Raw genomic sequence first — 15275 nt, 5'->3', positions numbered from 1 at the left:
TGAACTGCTAACCCTGGGGGGATTTAAAAGATGTGTAGGTGTGGCTCTGAGGTTTAATGGTGGACTTGGCAGGGCTGAGTTATGTGTTGGACTCTGTGATCTTTTCCAGCCTCAACTATTCTGGGATTCTACACTTCCTGAGAAGTGCTGGGCTTCTAAAATGCCTATTAGATTTTTAGAAGTCATAGAGTTCTTGAGATGAGGGCAGGCAGTCCAGACTTTTAGGGCCAACAAAACTACACAGATGTTACCTTTTAAACATTCTGATTGCAGAGGAGCCTCTCTAACTGTGGGAACAACTGGAATACAAATAAAGAACTTTGATAGACCAAGCTCCCATCAGGGTTTTTGGTTTAATTTCAGGTTTTTATTTGTAATCAAATTGTGTCTTGAAAAATACACAAAATCTGAGACAAACATTTGGAGGGTGGGACACAAAAAGACAGTCACAGTGTGTACAATTCTTACAGTCACATCTCTCTGTGCAGTTGGAGCCCAGCTGTTCCACTGAGCTGCTCTGTGCACAGGGCAGTCAAATATCAGCTGAGCATCATCAGCACCAGCCCAGGCCGTGTCTGGGATTTTGGTTCTCTTCCCCACCATGGGGAAAGGGCCTTTAGTTCAGAAATTCAAAGGTAACTGTCCCCTTTATGTCCATGTTAAGCTCTGATTTATTCTGTCCCTTCCTTGCAAAAACAATCTTGTCTCTCCATTGGAAAAAACAAAGGTGCAGCTGTTGCAGGTGGAAGTGGCTTTGAGTGCATCCTTGTGAGTCAGGGCTCAGCAGGAGGGACTGTTCAGCCACTGCTGAGGACCAGTTCTGCTCTCTGCATGCCTTTTGGTTGTGAAACAGGGTAGTTGCAGCTCTGGCCTGAAAGAAAAACAACTTCTGCACTTCCTTGACATTGTTTGTATGCAGGACCCAAGTTTTGCACAGGACACCTCTGCTACCTGAATTGAACATTTCCAGAAATAAACCCATTTAATTTGCATAGGTATCAGTTACAATTATTCTGATGAGTTTTAAAATATTTTTTTCCCCTCCAAAAGTGCTGTTTTTAAAGGAGCAACATTGTCACAGTAATGATTTCTCATCGTACAGTTCCAGCTTTGCCATCTTTCATGACAAAGAAAAGCTAATACTGAATTCAGCCTTCTGTATTTTTTTGCTTATTTAGCAGTGGATGTTGTAGTAATACATCACTTCCTTCCTCTATGTGGATATTTTTTCAACTTTTACCCTCTTTCTTAATCAGTTTCTCCCTTCTGCTGAAGAAATAGTACATTTCTTGTGGAAAAAAGGGCTCTTACTGATAGCCCATGACGCTTAGGAGTGAAAACAGAAGCTGAAGTTCCACAAAATCAAGTTCCACGAAGTTTCCATCCTTACATTTCACTAAATGGGAGTATCTTCCTACTTCCAGTTTTTGTCTGACACAGAGGGGAGCCACCCCCACGCCTCCTTTCAGTTGTCTTGAAGCAGATGAGAGGCAAAAGATCTCACCAGGATCAGCTAGAATCTGATCCTGGAGTTTTGTGAGCCTTTTATCCCGTCATTAAAGCCAACCCACCCAATCCAAAATAAATTGTATATCCTGGCAGCACTAAAACCAGGCTCCAAGAAACAAATGCAAAAGCAGACTTTGCACCTCGGAGTTTTGCTGCCCTTGGTTTTGTGGAACACCAGAATGTGGGGTGCAAACACCCAGTGCTGGTTCTGTTCTCAGCTCTTGGTGGTTTTTTCTTGCAGCAGGTGCCACACTGGCCCCACAGACCTGTCCTGCCCACAAAGGTCCTCTGGTGAGGAGAACTTCCCAAACTCAAGGCTGGCTTCCCCTGTCACAAGTGCCAAAGCTCCAGGGGCAGCAGGAGGAGGAGGGAGAGGGGAAGCATGGCCAGACATGGCCCATCCATGGGGCTTCCAGAGGGAATCTGATTCTGCTCTGAAAAATTAGAGAAAATCAGCAAGTAAATGACAGAGAAGAGTATTGAAAGTTTGCATGACACATTTTACATGAATGCATTTTTAAAACAATTAATTCAGGCTCATTTACAAAATTCTCTTTTTGTGTGTCTGTACAGAGTCCAGACAAAACAGTATCAAGGTACTGGGACAAATAATTTTTTTTGGTGCAGAAACTCAGCAACCATGAAAGCAACTTTCCTGGATGCCTGAGAATCCTTGTTTAAAATCCTGACAGAAAAGAAACAACCAGCCAGCAGTTTGGTGGGAGCTGCCCCTGCCCATGGCAGGGCTGGGAATGGGTAATCTTAGAGTGCCTTCCAACCCAAGCCATGATTTTAGGATACATTTTCACACATTTTCATTCTTTTCATTCATTTGAAATATATTTGCATTCTTGAAATTCAATGAAATACATTTTCATTCTTCCTACTCAGGGCCTGAGGGAGATGTTTTGATTAAGAGTCCATAAAAAAGGATAATAAATATAAAAAATCTAGGTCACACACACTTTAGGTGATAGCAGCACTGTGCCACTCGGTGCAAAACCCACAAAGTGGACACAGAGCACAAATTACCCATGGCACAGGTGGTACCTCCAACCTGTGCTGGATGTAGAACACAAGGAAAAAAAGATTTTTAACCCCTGACTTCAAAAGTCACTTCCTGTAAGTGTTCCTAGTCCTTCTCTGTGAAGAACAGGCTGTATATTGATTTTTGTACACCTGAGGGCTGTTCCTATTGCTGTGGTATCAGCTGTCAGTATCTCACTGTAATTAAGTTATCTCTAGCCAGGGTGCTTCCCCCCTGTTCCTGGAAGGAGTTTGTGATATTAATGTGTAGAGAGCAAGTAAACATCAGGCAGTCCTCAGCACTGCTTTGAAATAAATGTAGAGTTATAGCAACAACCCCCTGGCCTTTTGTGTCTTCTTCCAGCCCCAGGCCCTTTCATTTTTTCCCAGAAAAAGTGTTAAACTAGTTTTATTGACCCAGCAGGAGTCTTGCAAAACACTCAGAGTGAAAGTAAATTCCGCTCTTTAAAGTAGTTGGGAAAAATAATCCATGCAGCAAACAAACAGCTGTGTAGCCATAGTGATGGAGATGAAAATTGTTTCTGTTTTACATAAAAATAGTATTGGTTGATCTGGTTGACTCTGAAATGTGAGAATTATTTCTGTATATAATGCCTTTGTTCTCAGCAGGTCATTTTTTAATTTTCCTAGGTCCCTTCTGAAATAATTGCTAATATAAAACAGATTCCCTTTCTCTCTTTCTTAAGAAATTGCTGAAAATAAAAATAAAAAAGGGGGGAGAACTGTGGCTGATGATTTTCTTTAAAAGATGTTGACAACAGGGAATACATTTTCCCTTTTTGCAAAAAATGAGACTTAAAGAGTTAGGCTTGTGTTCTTTCCTCATCCCCAAGTCCCTCAAAATCCTGCAGTACAAGAGGTGTCAAAGCTGTGATTCAGTTTGTGCTCTTACAGCAAAGTGAAATACTCTCCTTTTGTCCCAATAATTTATTTGTTTTTTCCTCGATGAAAATGCCTTTTCATTATAAGAAATAGCTTATATTCAGGGGTAGTTGTCAGGAAGGTTTGGGCTGAGTCAAACATATACACATCTTTCTCATTTAACTGCAACCCACTTACATTTGGTTTTGAGAATCTTCCACTGCTTCTGTATTAAAAAGTTTGACCCTCAATAATTTCTGATATCTTGTGGAAGGTAACAGCTGAACATATTCAAATTCCTGTTCTATTTGCTTTTATAAAGTAATGTGGACACACATAACACCATCCTGAATTTAACTTCATGTATTTTAAAGACCTTTAGGCCAGCAAGACTACCTATTTTAGGTCTAAAACCGGATATTTCCTGTATTTTTTCAAGTTATTTTTTGCTCATCAGGCGCAAGAACTGTTGGTTTTGTTTTTTAGTTTTTTTCCTTCTGTGTGATCATGAGATAAAACACTGGAACATTTCTCTTTCTTAGTTTCTATTTGAGTTTATTGCAGCCTAATCTGTCTGTAATGCCATAGTGTAGCTGAACTTATCACGTTAAATGTAATATAATAATTGCTGTATCTCCCCACTGAGTAAAATAAAAATTGCAGCTGTTGATTTTATATGACAAAGTGTTATAGGTTTAATGCCAATTTAAGATTTTGTAGCACTAATAAGAATCACTTGGATTGCAAGGAGGATTTTTAGGGAAGAATTTACTGACAATGGTATCTAGAAGCTGGACACCCATCTGCATTGAATTCACTCCAGAAGTGTTTACAAATTATTTTAGTGTAGTAACGTCTCTGGAATGAATAAACCTAGAAAATAACATCTGCACTATATTTGGAATATTGCCTTTGGATGAAATCTACCTTAATTTCCCAGAAGGGCTTATGTAGAGTCATTAATAATGTAATTTTAAAAAGTATTTATTAGCAAAAGGATCCCCCAGATCTCTTGATCTGGTTGCTTAACTTCAGAACTTCCTGAGAGGAAGTTGTAGCAGGTGGGGGTTGGTCTCTTCTGCCATATCTCAAATGAAAGGGTGATAAGAAATGGCCTTAAATGAGGTCAGGGGACATTCAGATCAGACATTAGAAGAAAAATAATCACTGAAAGTGGTTATAAGCACTGGAATAAGTTACTCAGGGAGTTGGTGGAGCCAATATCCCTGGAAGTGCTCAAGAGGCATCTGGATGTGGAACTTGGGATGTGGTTTATGGTTGGGGATGGTGGTGCTGTGCTGGGGGTGGGGCTGGGTGATGTTGAAGGTGTCTCCCAACCTTGATGATCCTGCAATTTATTCATTCCAAGGTAATTCACTCCCAGAATCCAGTGGCTTCTGCCTTACTTGTTTTTTAGTGATTTTTTCCCTATCTGGGACAGCTGGATTTGGCCAGGCTTAGTGAGAGAGAACAAGCACCCCAAGTTTGTTATTCAGCACACTTTGCCAATCTTGCAAATACCAAATCAAGCACAGGATAATCACTCAGACACTTAGCAAGTTAAGCAGTGTTGCCTTACCAGAAGGGGAAGGCGGCTCCTCAATCACAGGTGGAGCTGGGAAAAAAATCCACAACAATCAAAGTTAATTGGTTGAGCCCAGAACTTTTTCTCTGATAAGGCTTAATATTATTTTTTTCCTATATTTGTCAAACAAACTGAAAGTTTAAGTATGATCACAGAATTAGATCAAAGACACCTTATTGCTCCCAGACTTTAGATGATGGAAACATTTTGATTCTGCATTTTCAGAACATCTTTTTTTTTTCAATTTGAAAACAGCAAAACATTTCACTTTGAAATTTTTTTGAACAAATGTTATTTCACTTTACATTTTGAAAGCATTTTTCTCCCAAGAATTATGTGCATTAAAAGGTTTATATTATTTGAAAACACTTTTTTTTCTATTTTAAGCAGAAGTAAATCAATGTGGTTGAGCATTATGAAAATTTCCAGCTGATTTATTCAAGCAAGACACCTTAAAAATGTATAATTTGTTTTGATGTGTATCCTTTATTTTTTTAAAATTTTCTTTTTCACTTGGTCAGCTGGTCAAACCCAATGCCTCATCCTTCTGGTGGCTATGCTTGTAGGTAGTTCAAACATGTTATCTCAGTTGTTTGGCATTATTCAAACATGTTTTATGGTCTCACTCATTTTCCTAAGGAGGAAAAATAAAAATTCTTGTTGCATCTGTCCAGCCATGCCACCAGAACCACATCTTCCATCTGCAAGGGAAAAGGAAAGTAGCAACTGGCTGCCATTCCTCTGGAAGAGTCTGGGACCTGCACTTTGGATTGCCAGGGATTAAACTTTCACAGAGCCACGTGCAAACAGTGAAGTTAACTCTGCTGTTCCTCTGGGGCAAAGTGGATCAGTACAAACCCATAAATAACCAAATGCTTACATCTGGGGACATTATTCCTTAATGTTTCCTCAAAGGGAGGATGAAGAGGCAGGTGCCTTGCCTTTAGGAGTCCTGAAGTGCTGAAGTTTAACAAAGAGGATTTATCTTTTCTTTGTCACATATTCTTCCAACAAAAGCAAGGAACAGAAAGAAACTAAGTGAAAAATTGCTTTAAAAATTGAAGTAATCCCTCTCAATGGCCACATATGACTTACCAACAAGAAATTCTGCCCTGGACTCACTCCTCTGTACTAAAAAAAAAAAAAAATTCTTACCTGATACATGGAGTTTAATTGTAGATTTGTTTGTTTGGTGGCTCTTAGACAGTCTGTAGATGCAGGAATATTCAGCATCATCCCCTAACTGGACATTGGACAACTTTAAGGAAAAGTTGCCATGCTTCATCTGGTCTAGAAAAAGACTGGTTCTGCCCTGGAATTTTTCGTCCTGCTTCTTCAGTGAATCCTTCCCATAGTGAAAGTAGTGCACCCCCTCGTTGCCAATCTGCCAGTAGAGCAGTAACTCAGACAGGTTCACCTCTCTAGGGCTGGTGCTGCAAGGCAAGAGCACATTGTCTCCAACAAATGCATGGCACGTGGTGTCCAGCTGACCTGGAATGAAACCCAGACACTTCCATCAGCATGCAGCAGAGACAGGGGCTCCAGCTTTCCTACAATCTGGCTTCACCACATCACTATTGCCAGTCTCCCTCCCAAATCCTCCTGTTTCCATCCAGGAGGGCTTTGTGCCCAACCAGCTGTGCAGCAGGACAGATGTTGGCGTGTGCAAGTTGTCTCCACTTTGTTAAGTGTGGCTTTTGCTTGAGCTTGTTTGTGCTTGTCCCATTAGCTGGTGATTTTTCTTCCAGCTTTTGGGGAATCTCAGTCTTTGGGATTAGGTGTCTGATTTGACTTTAATGAATAGGTCAGTTCACAAGTGGAAAAGGGGATGCAGGGAAGAGGGGGTGGGCAGGCATGATTAAACAAGTTCTGGTTTCTGGATGAAAAAAAATGGAGAAGTGTGAAAAACACTGCTAGACCAGGAGAAAAATCCTGGATGAGTTTGGTCTCCCACAACTCCCATTATTTGGGTAGCAAATAATGATTCCCAAATTGTAAATAATGTGCTGGGGGCTCCCATCCCTCTTCCCCGTTCATTTCATAACTTTGATGCCAATTCTTTCCATAAATCCTTCCAAGTTAGCTGAAAGCATACTGAAACTTGCAAAAATGGGTGAGTCTGCCACTATCATGTAGGACAATTCCTATCAGATGGTAGTGCTGCATTTTCTAGGGGACAACTGGGTTATGGAAGAAGGTTTTTATGTATTTATAAAGTATGAACAACTAGGTATTTCCATCACAGAATGTGGGTTTAAATTAGCACTCTGTCCAAACCTGTTGCATAAAATAATATTATAAATTAAAATGCAGCTTAATTAATTTGGAAGAAAAAATTTATTCCTGGCACAGAGCAGAACAAAAGCAGTCCGTGACTGCACCAAAAAGAAAAGCTAAAATTCACTGTGAAACATCTCAATCTGCTTCCATAGCCAAAGTTCTGTGAAGCACAAGGGGCAGGTAATTAGACTCAATATTGAAATAAATATTCGTGGTTGCTGTGGGGTCGTTCCTGTGTCCCTGGCTTGCATCAGCTCTCTGCATGTCAGGCAAAAGACCAAAGAGAGTTCCAGCTTCCCCTTGAATTCAGTGACATCAGCCATGGCTCAGCTTGTCACATGCTCAGGCAATTTCTCTGTTTCCATGTCAGTCAGCCTGCTTTGGTCTCACACTGTGTTTATCCAGACGTGAAAGCAGAAGGAAGAGCCTGATCCAGACACTGAATCTCAGAGCCAAGGAAATGTCTTTGGTTATAACTCTATCACCACACATCTGCTTTTCTCTGGTTTTCAGAGCTTTCAGCTGAAAATATCAGTCCAATTTGCCCAACAATGTCAACATCTAGCTGAAAAAAACCCCACATATCCCAAGAGTTTTTTCTGGTTAGTGGTGGAAGGACAATTCCCTTGTTGTGTGGAGAGCTGAGCCATTCGATCTTTATGCTTTGGCCATGACAAAAAAATTTTTACAGGCTGATTAGATCTATGAACAGGCTGCCCAGGGAGGTGGAATCACCACCCCTGGAGGTGTTTAAGGAAAGACTGGATGAGGCACTCAGTGCCATGACCTGGGTGACAAGGTGGTGTTTGGTCATGGGTTGGACTTGGTGACCTCAGAGGTCTTTTCCAGTCTAATTGATTCTGTGGCTCTGTAATTTTCAGAATGTATGAGTTGCTGACCAGGCTTTGCTTCTCAAAGGGCACTTGAATTCCAGCAAAGCTCAGCCCCAGCATCTCACCCTACAGCCCCCTGCAGTCAGTGACATGCCCAGGCAGGGCCACCAGCTGTCCCCAGCACACCTGGAGGGGTTAACCCGGGATGAAGGAGGGGAGGGACAGCCTGAGCCCCCTCCCTGAGCTGTTTGGGGACAGTGCTCAGCAGTGCCCCTGAGCCAAGGCCATGTGTGAAAGCTGATTGTGGTTCTGCTGACCATGGTCAGGAAACCACAGTGGGAGATGAGTGTGCCTGAGGCTGCTGCAGGGGAGGAAAGGAGCCTCCAGAGAGAGGGGGTGAAGTATTTCTGGTGAGGAAAGTCCTGTCTGCAGGGTGCTCTTAGGAGAGAGAGTGCTTGCAATGCATGGTGTTGCACTTGGATGAAGAAAAGATGATAAACAGAGCTTGTAGCTCTATTCAGAAAAATGGACATTAAGGATTTTCTTAATGAGCAAAAGAGGGAGAAAGGGTGTGGGTCCTGTCTCCTGACTGTGGATACCTGTACATTTGATCCTGGCATTGGAAGTGCACCTGTTTGCTCTTGATTCATTTTCTGAAGATGGGGGACACCAGTATTTAGCATTCCTGAGCTGAGGTACCCGTTCCCTCTCCTCCATGTCACAGTGCACAAACCTTGTGACACTGTGAGGACCCCACAAACACCCACAGGGTCCAGCCCCCCCTGCCCTCACCGCTCCCAGGGTAAAACCAGGGCAGAAGGAGGCAGAAAAGGAGGCACTGCTGAAGCTGGGATAGGAGCAAGTGGCTGAAATCTGCTGTAATGAGTTGTTTAATCAGCCCACAGCTGCACAAAGTCTTTTGTAGATGGGGAAAAGAGATTTATGGGGGTAAGTCAAGTATGCGTCCTTATTGAAGAGCAAAGTCCTGCTGAAGGCTGGTGATGCTGCTCAGCTTCTCACTGAGCTGCTGCTGCTGCAGCAGGAGATGTGGAAGCATCTGTGGAGCTTCCTGGCCAGAAAACTGAAGCAGCCTCGTGGTGGCAGCTGCTGCTGAAGTATGTAAATCAGAATTAATAGTGCTTATCTTACCTACCACCTAAGCTTTGCACGTGGAAGGGGCAGTTCTCCACCTTGGAGAAGATGAATGTTGCCACACAGCTTTCACTTGCAGCTGTGAGGCTTGCATGGAAAGTGGGATGAGTTTATTTTGTGGATTTTAAAAAGGAATTATGTGCTTTAAATACTGCTGAAATATTTAGGCCTGTTAAGATGAAGCTGGATGTGACAATTTAACCAATCTGTAAGATTCCTATAATGAGAAAACACTTCTGTTCAGCAATCAAAGTGTGGTGCAGGGAAGCTCATGAAGATTGGGCTTTTTTTGCTCCCCCCCTTATTTTCCAGGTGAAGTGTAGCATCCTTAACCACCACAGTGTCTGCAAATGCGAAGCACTTCTGGGCAAGCAGAGGAGTCCTGACCACACACAGAGCTCTTACTGCTGACTTTAAATGTCAACAAGGAAACTGCACCTTGTGTCAAGTTCTCTCAACAACATCTACTAGTTTATCCTTTTTATAGGGAAGATGGTATCTAATTCATATAAAGTCAGAAAGTCAGCTCTGCTAGAACTAAGCTGATGCAAGATGGTTGGGGGTTGTAAAGGATGAGATTCCAAGTCATCTTTAATATTATGGAAATGGTGGGGTAGTTTAAGGATGTGATGGGATAAACTTTATAGGTAAAGGTTTATGGGTCTGAAACATCTTACATTTGAAAACCACCTCTTTTGGATACAGAGGTTTATCTGAGGGTTATGACCTGTATTTGCAAACCTTGGACTGTGATGAAATGTATGCAAAGCAATGCATTCAAATGTTCTGTTTTGCTCCAAGATTCTGCTTGCAGTTTGTGTGCTGGGCTGTAAATGCCTCTGCAAATTCCTAGGTGTGCACTATGGAATATTTACCTCTGGGCAGAGAGGCAAGCAGTAAGCAGGCAACCATCCAGAGAGCAGTCTCCCTAATGAGGAGAGAGAAAAGAGAAAGGTCAAATGCTGTGTTAGAATGCTAGGGCAGAGATCAAAGACCTTTTCTCTGGTGTAATTAATGCCATCTTTCCCAGCTCCCTCATCTGTGAAGGTAATTTGGATATGAAGCTGGATGGGTTAGAAACCCAGGTTTGTTTTGCCATCTAGTCTTGGTGAGGGTTTTATCTCCTGCCTGTAGAACTGAGGTTTCTCAGTGTTCATGATGGGACAAGGCTTCATTTGCCAGCAGCAGAACCTGCACTTCCCTCTTGCCTTCATATATAGACAACGTTAATTGCATCTATGTAGTCATTAGTTTGATTTAGAGATTATTTTCTGTTGGTAATTAAATTAAATTCCTTTTGCTCCCAAACTTCAGCTCCTTCCCAGCCCAAGGAAAAGCATGGCTTACCATTTCATTTTTGTGCCTCCCAGCCCTTGAGAATCTGTCCCTGTCAGGAGCTTCACCAGACACTTCAGCTGCTGCCTCTGCAAAAGAGTGAAAGGCTCTTAATTTTTTGTTGCTAGAAGTGCTCCTTATAAGAGAGAATAGGTTATTCACTGGTGCTTCATTTGCTGTTTTCTTTCTCTTTGTGTATGTAAAACATGGTGTGCTGTTACACAATTTCTGGGTGTATGTAATTTCCACTCTGTGTATGTGGATTCACTGTGTGTTTGCATTCTGCATGCACTCTTGCAATACAAAGAATGTGTTTTCCTGGGTAGGACGGATGTGAGTCACAAGCCCTGCACTGACTAGCCCTGAGCTCTCAGCCCAGTGAAAGGATTCTTGCTCTGCAGTCAGCTGAGAGCAAAGAAAGTGGAGAAACCTGATGGGTGTTGTATTTATCAGGTGATGTAGGCACCATCCTACAAACTGTCAAATACCACCAAAGCTGCACATCTACCAACAAAACAGCAAGCCTGTAAGGAAAATTAAAAGAGTTTCTTTGAGGAGACTTTTAAATCAGGTGCTTTCTCAGGGGAAAAAAAATCAAAAAGGAGCAGGAGTGGCAATGGGAACTAATGTGGAGTTTGGGCTTCCTTTTGCCATCCTCGTGGGATCTCCTGGATCAAGGAGTACAAATATCTGAGTGATTGCTCCTCTCTGTGTGCTGCAGAGATAATGCTGATGGTGGGAGCAGTGGTTTAACCAAGGCTCTCTTCCCACTGGGGAAGCTCTGTGTGGGGAAGGGCTGGTGCTGCTCTCCTGCCTGTTCTCCTGGCACAGTGTGGCTTCCTGGGGTGAGCAAGACTGAATTTCTGTGTTCTTCCCTCTCTCCTCGTGGCCAAGCCCTGGTTTTGAATTTTCAGCAGCCCCTTCCTGATGCTCTGTGCAAACCATCTGCCTGCCTCTTTGACATTAACAGTGTGTCCTGCCTGTCTCTGCTGAATCCTTGCCTGCCTCCCTCCCCACTGGGGTTTCAGGTAAGGGTGTACATTTATGGAAGCTTATTCCATATTTATTTCCTTCCTGTCTATCTGTTGTCAGTGAAACTCAGGCACTGATGGTCACTCCTATCACAGATCATTTAGGTTGGAAAAGACCTCTGAGATGTTCTAACCTTTGTCAGCCAGACCAGAGGGCCATGTCCAGCTGTCTCCTGGACACCTCCAGGGGTGCTGACTCCACCACCTCCCTGAGCAGCCCATCTAATGCTTAACAACCCTTTCTGTGAAGAAATTCTTCCTGATGTCCAGCCTGAACCTCGCCAGGTGCAGTTTGAGGCTGTGTCCTCTCATTGTGGCTGCCTGTGACAAGAGAAGAGTTTATCTGCCCTATCAGCTTTGTGCAGATGTTCCACTCCACATAAGGCTGCAAAAATACCAGGAGCAAACCTGTTCTGCTGGCCCAGGGTTCCACAGCACCTCTCCTTAGGCAGCAGCAAGGTCTGGCCATGCTGAAGAAGGTGTCTGCCCTAGCAGAAGATGCTCTGTGATGCTGTGACTGTACATACTTTATGATAATCTCCTCATTGAGAAACAGCTAAAAATGTTGGCATGTGTGGCCAGCTACCAGACCTTGTAAAGGTGCAGTAGCAGCAGACAGGAGTGCTGCAGCAGTCAGAGCTCCTGCCAGCTGTGTCCCTCTCCTGGAGGGTCAGTCCTTTCCTGACAGTTCTGGTCCTGACTCAGGAGAGCAGGAGGGTGGTTCCAGCACAGCTGGCTTGTTTGTGTCCCTGCCTTTGGCTGCCTCACTCCCACGGAGTCCCTGTGGAGTTTGTGGTTCTCAGAAATGCCTCTTCGGAAGTTTTGGACCAGGGAGTGACTGAGATCAGGGTTGAGACACCAGATTGCATCTGAGTTGCGTGTGAATGTTGGGCTCTCTTGCCATCCATGTGCTGCTGAAACTTCCCTGCTGGAGTTAAACTTGTGCAGAAGGAGAGAGCAGTGCAGGTCTTTTGTAAGGAAGCAGAATTGAACCACAGGAATGCTTCAGATGGGTCTAGCTGGAGCACCTGACCCTTAATTTAGCTTAATTCACTGCTGTTTAGTTGAAATAACATTTCTTTCTGGTTTGAGCTGACTTAACTTGATGCTCCTAGTACGTGAGAGATCTGTTCCTGGCTGTTCAGTTGAGCTGGGGATAAGCACTCACAACAGTTTCTACTTTATACTTTTTTTTCCTTATTTTCCATTTCTGGTTTAAATGAAATGGAAGCTAACTTTTTTTGTGATTTTTTTTCTGATTTAAAATTTGACACATTTGTTAAATCAGCTGGAGGAATTACTTAGGATATATTTTTTTCCCCAGAGGATAACATAATTAACTGAGCAATGCTTTGCAATGAATAATCACTTCCTGAAGAACTCAAATGCTAATTAATAACTCTTCAACATGCTAACATACCTGAAATAACTAAGGCATTGGGTGCAATCAAAATGTATTATTAAATTGTAAAAGGTATTAATAAATTGCAAAGCATGTGACTAAATTGTAAAATTGTTATCTTCTTGACAACTTTTGTTATCCAACTTCTGCGTCATATGTGCAAGGCCATTTATTGAGCACGCTGGCTCAGCCTGCAATAAAATCAAATTAATCAAGCAGTGAAGTAACCAAATGCTCCCAGTAGAACAGCAGGGCTTTGTGTCCCGAAGCAAATGGGTTCCAATTGTCTTTTTCAGTTACAATACAGAGTGTGATAAAAGGTATCTATTCTATCACCATCTGTTGAGGGTGGGGCAGTGATCCTGATCTCTGTGGGAGATATTCTGCTAATGGGCCATCCATTGAAACCAGGCAGGGCAGTGTTCTTTATCTTTTCACAACCCATCCTTCCTCCAGCCAGTCATTTTCTGCTCATGGCCATTGAGTCCCACTGTGGGACTGATAAAATTACTGCATCCCATTGGGAGTTGCTCCAGCCAGGGGGAAGAGCCCAACATTTCTTACCAAGATAAAAACAGAGGTTTTGGGACACTAAGGGAGCCCCTTTCTCCACTGGACTCCAGAGGAAAACCGGATTTCTCCACATCCCCACTGGAGCTCCGGAGGGAAACTGCACCTTGTACAGGAGCACTGCTCCAACTGAGCCACATCTGTCACTGCAGGAGGATGCAGCCACCATGGAATGGGACTGCTGCCAACACCCTGCCTGACGGGTGTCAAGTTGTACTCTGACTGTGAGGGATGGGGTGAGAAAGGCTCTAAAAAGTTGCTGTGAGTTAAGTGGGCAAGACAAACTGGAGGAACTGATTCGCTTTTTCAGCTTTTCCACTTCATCTGGCTCCATCCAGCACTGGGCACTGAATGAATGCTCATACGAGGTGGAGAAGGCAGCAGTAATGCTGAAAGGATCAGCCAGAATCACCAGCAGAGGAATGAGGGCTGCTGCCAAGGTGGAAGCTTCTCATTGAGCACCTGGCAAAGCTTGGTAGCTTAGTCACTGGTAATTTTTTCAAGTATGTTTTTTATTCCCCTCCCTGCCTTGCATGCCTTTGGCTTTAGGAAAGAGATTTATGCAAGGTGATTGTTACTGGTGCTTGTAGGAGGGTGGGGAGGCACCTTTCTCCATGACTTTGTGAAATCCTGAGCGTACCCTGAGCTGGAAAATGCCACCTTGCTAATCCTTACCCACAGCAAGGCAATTTTCTGTCCTTTCTCTCATGCAACCACAGTTACAGTCCTTTCACCTTTAGTAAAAACCATTAGTTAATAGAAAGCTAATGAGTGAGTTTGCAAGTGGAAATTACAGTTTGGTTTCTAAGAGAAAGTTTTATGATGTAACAGCCTGTACCGAAACTGGGTGATTGCTTCTGGTCTTATCTGAGAACAACCTATAAACACCATGAGCCATCATTTACAGGCCTGTCCTATAATTAGCTCAAGGAGAGATTTAAGACATCTTGGAGAGGCACCCATGCTGATATCTAGTCAAAAACAACAGTGGCTTCTTCTTCAAGGGTTCTAGGTTTTGAAATTACCCTAATTTGGAAGCAATCTTCTGGCAGGGTGTGAGTGGTGGCAGTGAGTGTTTCTGTAGCCACCCCTGTGGCTCAGGGCAGGGAAGGAGTGTGCTCTGCTTCCTTGGGGGACTGCCTGGGGCTTTAGGATGCAAAATGTGCTGTGGTGACAGCTGAGTCTTGGGTTGGGATCCTTATCTTCAGGTGCCCTGCTGTGGGAGGCTGGCTTGGCTTTCACGTTTGTTTGTTTTAGTCAACTTTATACAGTTGTAATTCTTTGAATTTGTCCTTGTGTACTGAGCACTGGGGCTCTGTGCACTCTGTCCTTGCTCCCTCCCTGAGCTCCAGTCACACCAGCCCAGCTGTGGAGGTGGTGGGTGGGGTGCTGCCTTTGGGCTTTCCCATGTTTCCCCATGCTGCTGGAATTTCCCATCGCCTGTTTAAGGCTTGTTGTGAGCCACAGACAGGCTCTGGGGACTGAGAGGTTATCAAAGGCATTTCTCATCTGAGCAGTTTGCCTTCTTGGGGATAATGAATGAGTGATGGTGCATGGTTTCTCCTGGTGGAAAGGTGTGGAATCAAAGAATCATTAAAGTTGGAAAAGACCTTTAAGGTCATCCAACTGTCCATGCAGCACCAGCACTGTGTTCACCACTAAACCATGTC

At 43.4% G+C, this 15275-nt stretch overlaps 1 protein-coding gene across 3 annotated transcripts in view; it reads right to left on the bottom strand.

Moving 5' to 3' along the window:
- Positions 1 to 352: 352 nt before the first annotated feature.
- LOC116993053 (programmed cell death 1 ligand 1-like) overlaps positions 353 to 15275 on the bottom strand; it is a 30943-nt gene continuing 16020 nt past the window's right edge. For 2 of the 3 annotated variants that reach the window (XM_033053299.1, XM_033053300.1), the window contains exons 3-7: positions 10615 to 10691; positions 10143 to 10195; positions 6158 to 6493; positions 4997 to 5032; positions 353 to 1943 (exon numbers count right to left, since the gene is read on the bottom strand). In XM_033053299.1, the coding sequence (XP_032909190.1) occupies positions 1840 to 1943; positions 4997 to 5032; positions 6158 to 6493; positions 10143 to 10195; positions 10615 to 10622 (537 nt within the window). In that variant the 5' untranslated portion in view covers positions 10623 to 10691 and the 3' untranslated portion in view covers positions 353 to 1839. The remainder of the gene's footprint in view (positions 1944 to 4996; positions 5033 to 6157; positions 6494 to 10142; positions 10196 to 10614; positions 10692 to 15275) is intronic. The other variant, XR_004417175.1, reaches the window with a different exon arrangement.

This window comes from Catharus ustulatus, chromosome 2 (genome assembly GCF_009819885.2).
Source record: "Catharus ustulatus isolate bCatUst1 chromosome 2, bCatUst1.pri.v2, whole genome shotgun sequence".
In the NCBI taxonomy this organism is placed as follows: Eukaryota; Metazoa; Chordata; class Aves; order Passeriformes; family Turdidae; genus Catharus; species Catharus ustulatus.
The sequence above is the reverse complement of the archived record's forward strand: the minus strand, read 5'-3'. Positions and strand labels throughout refer to the sequence as shown.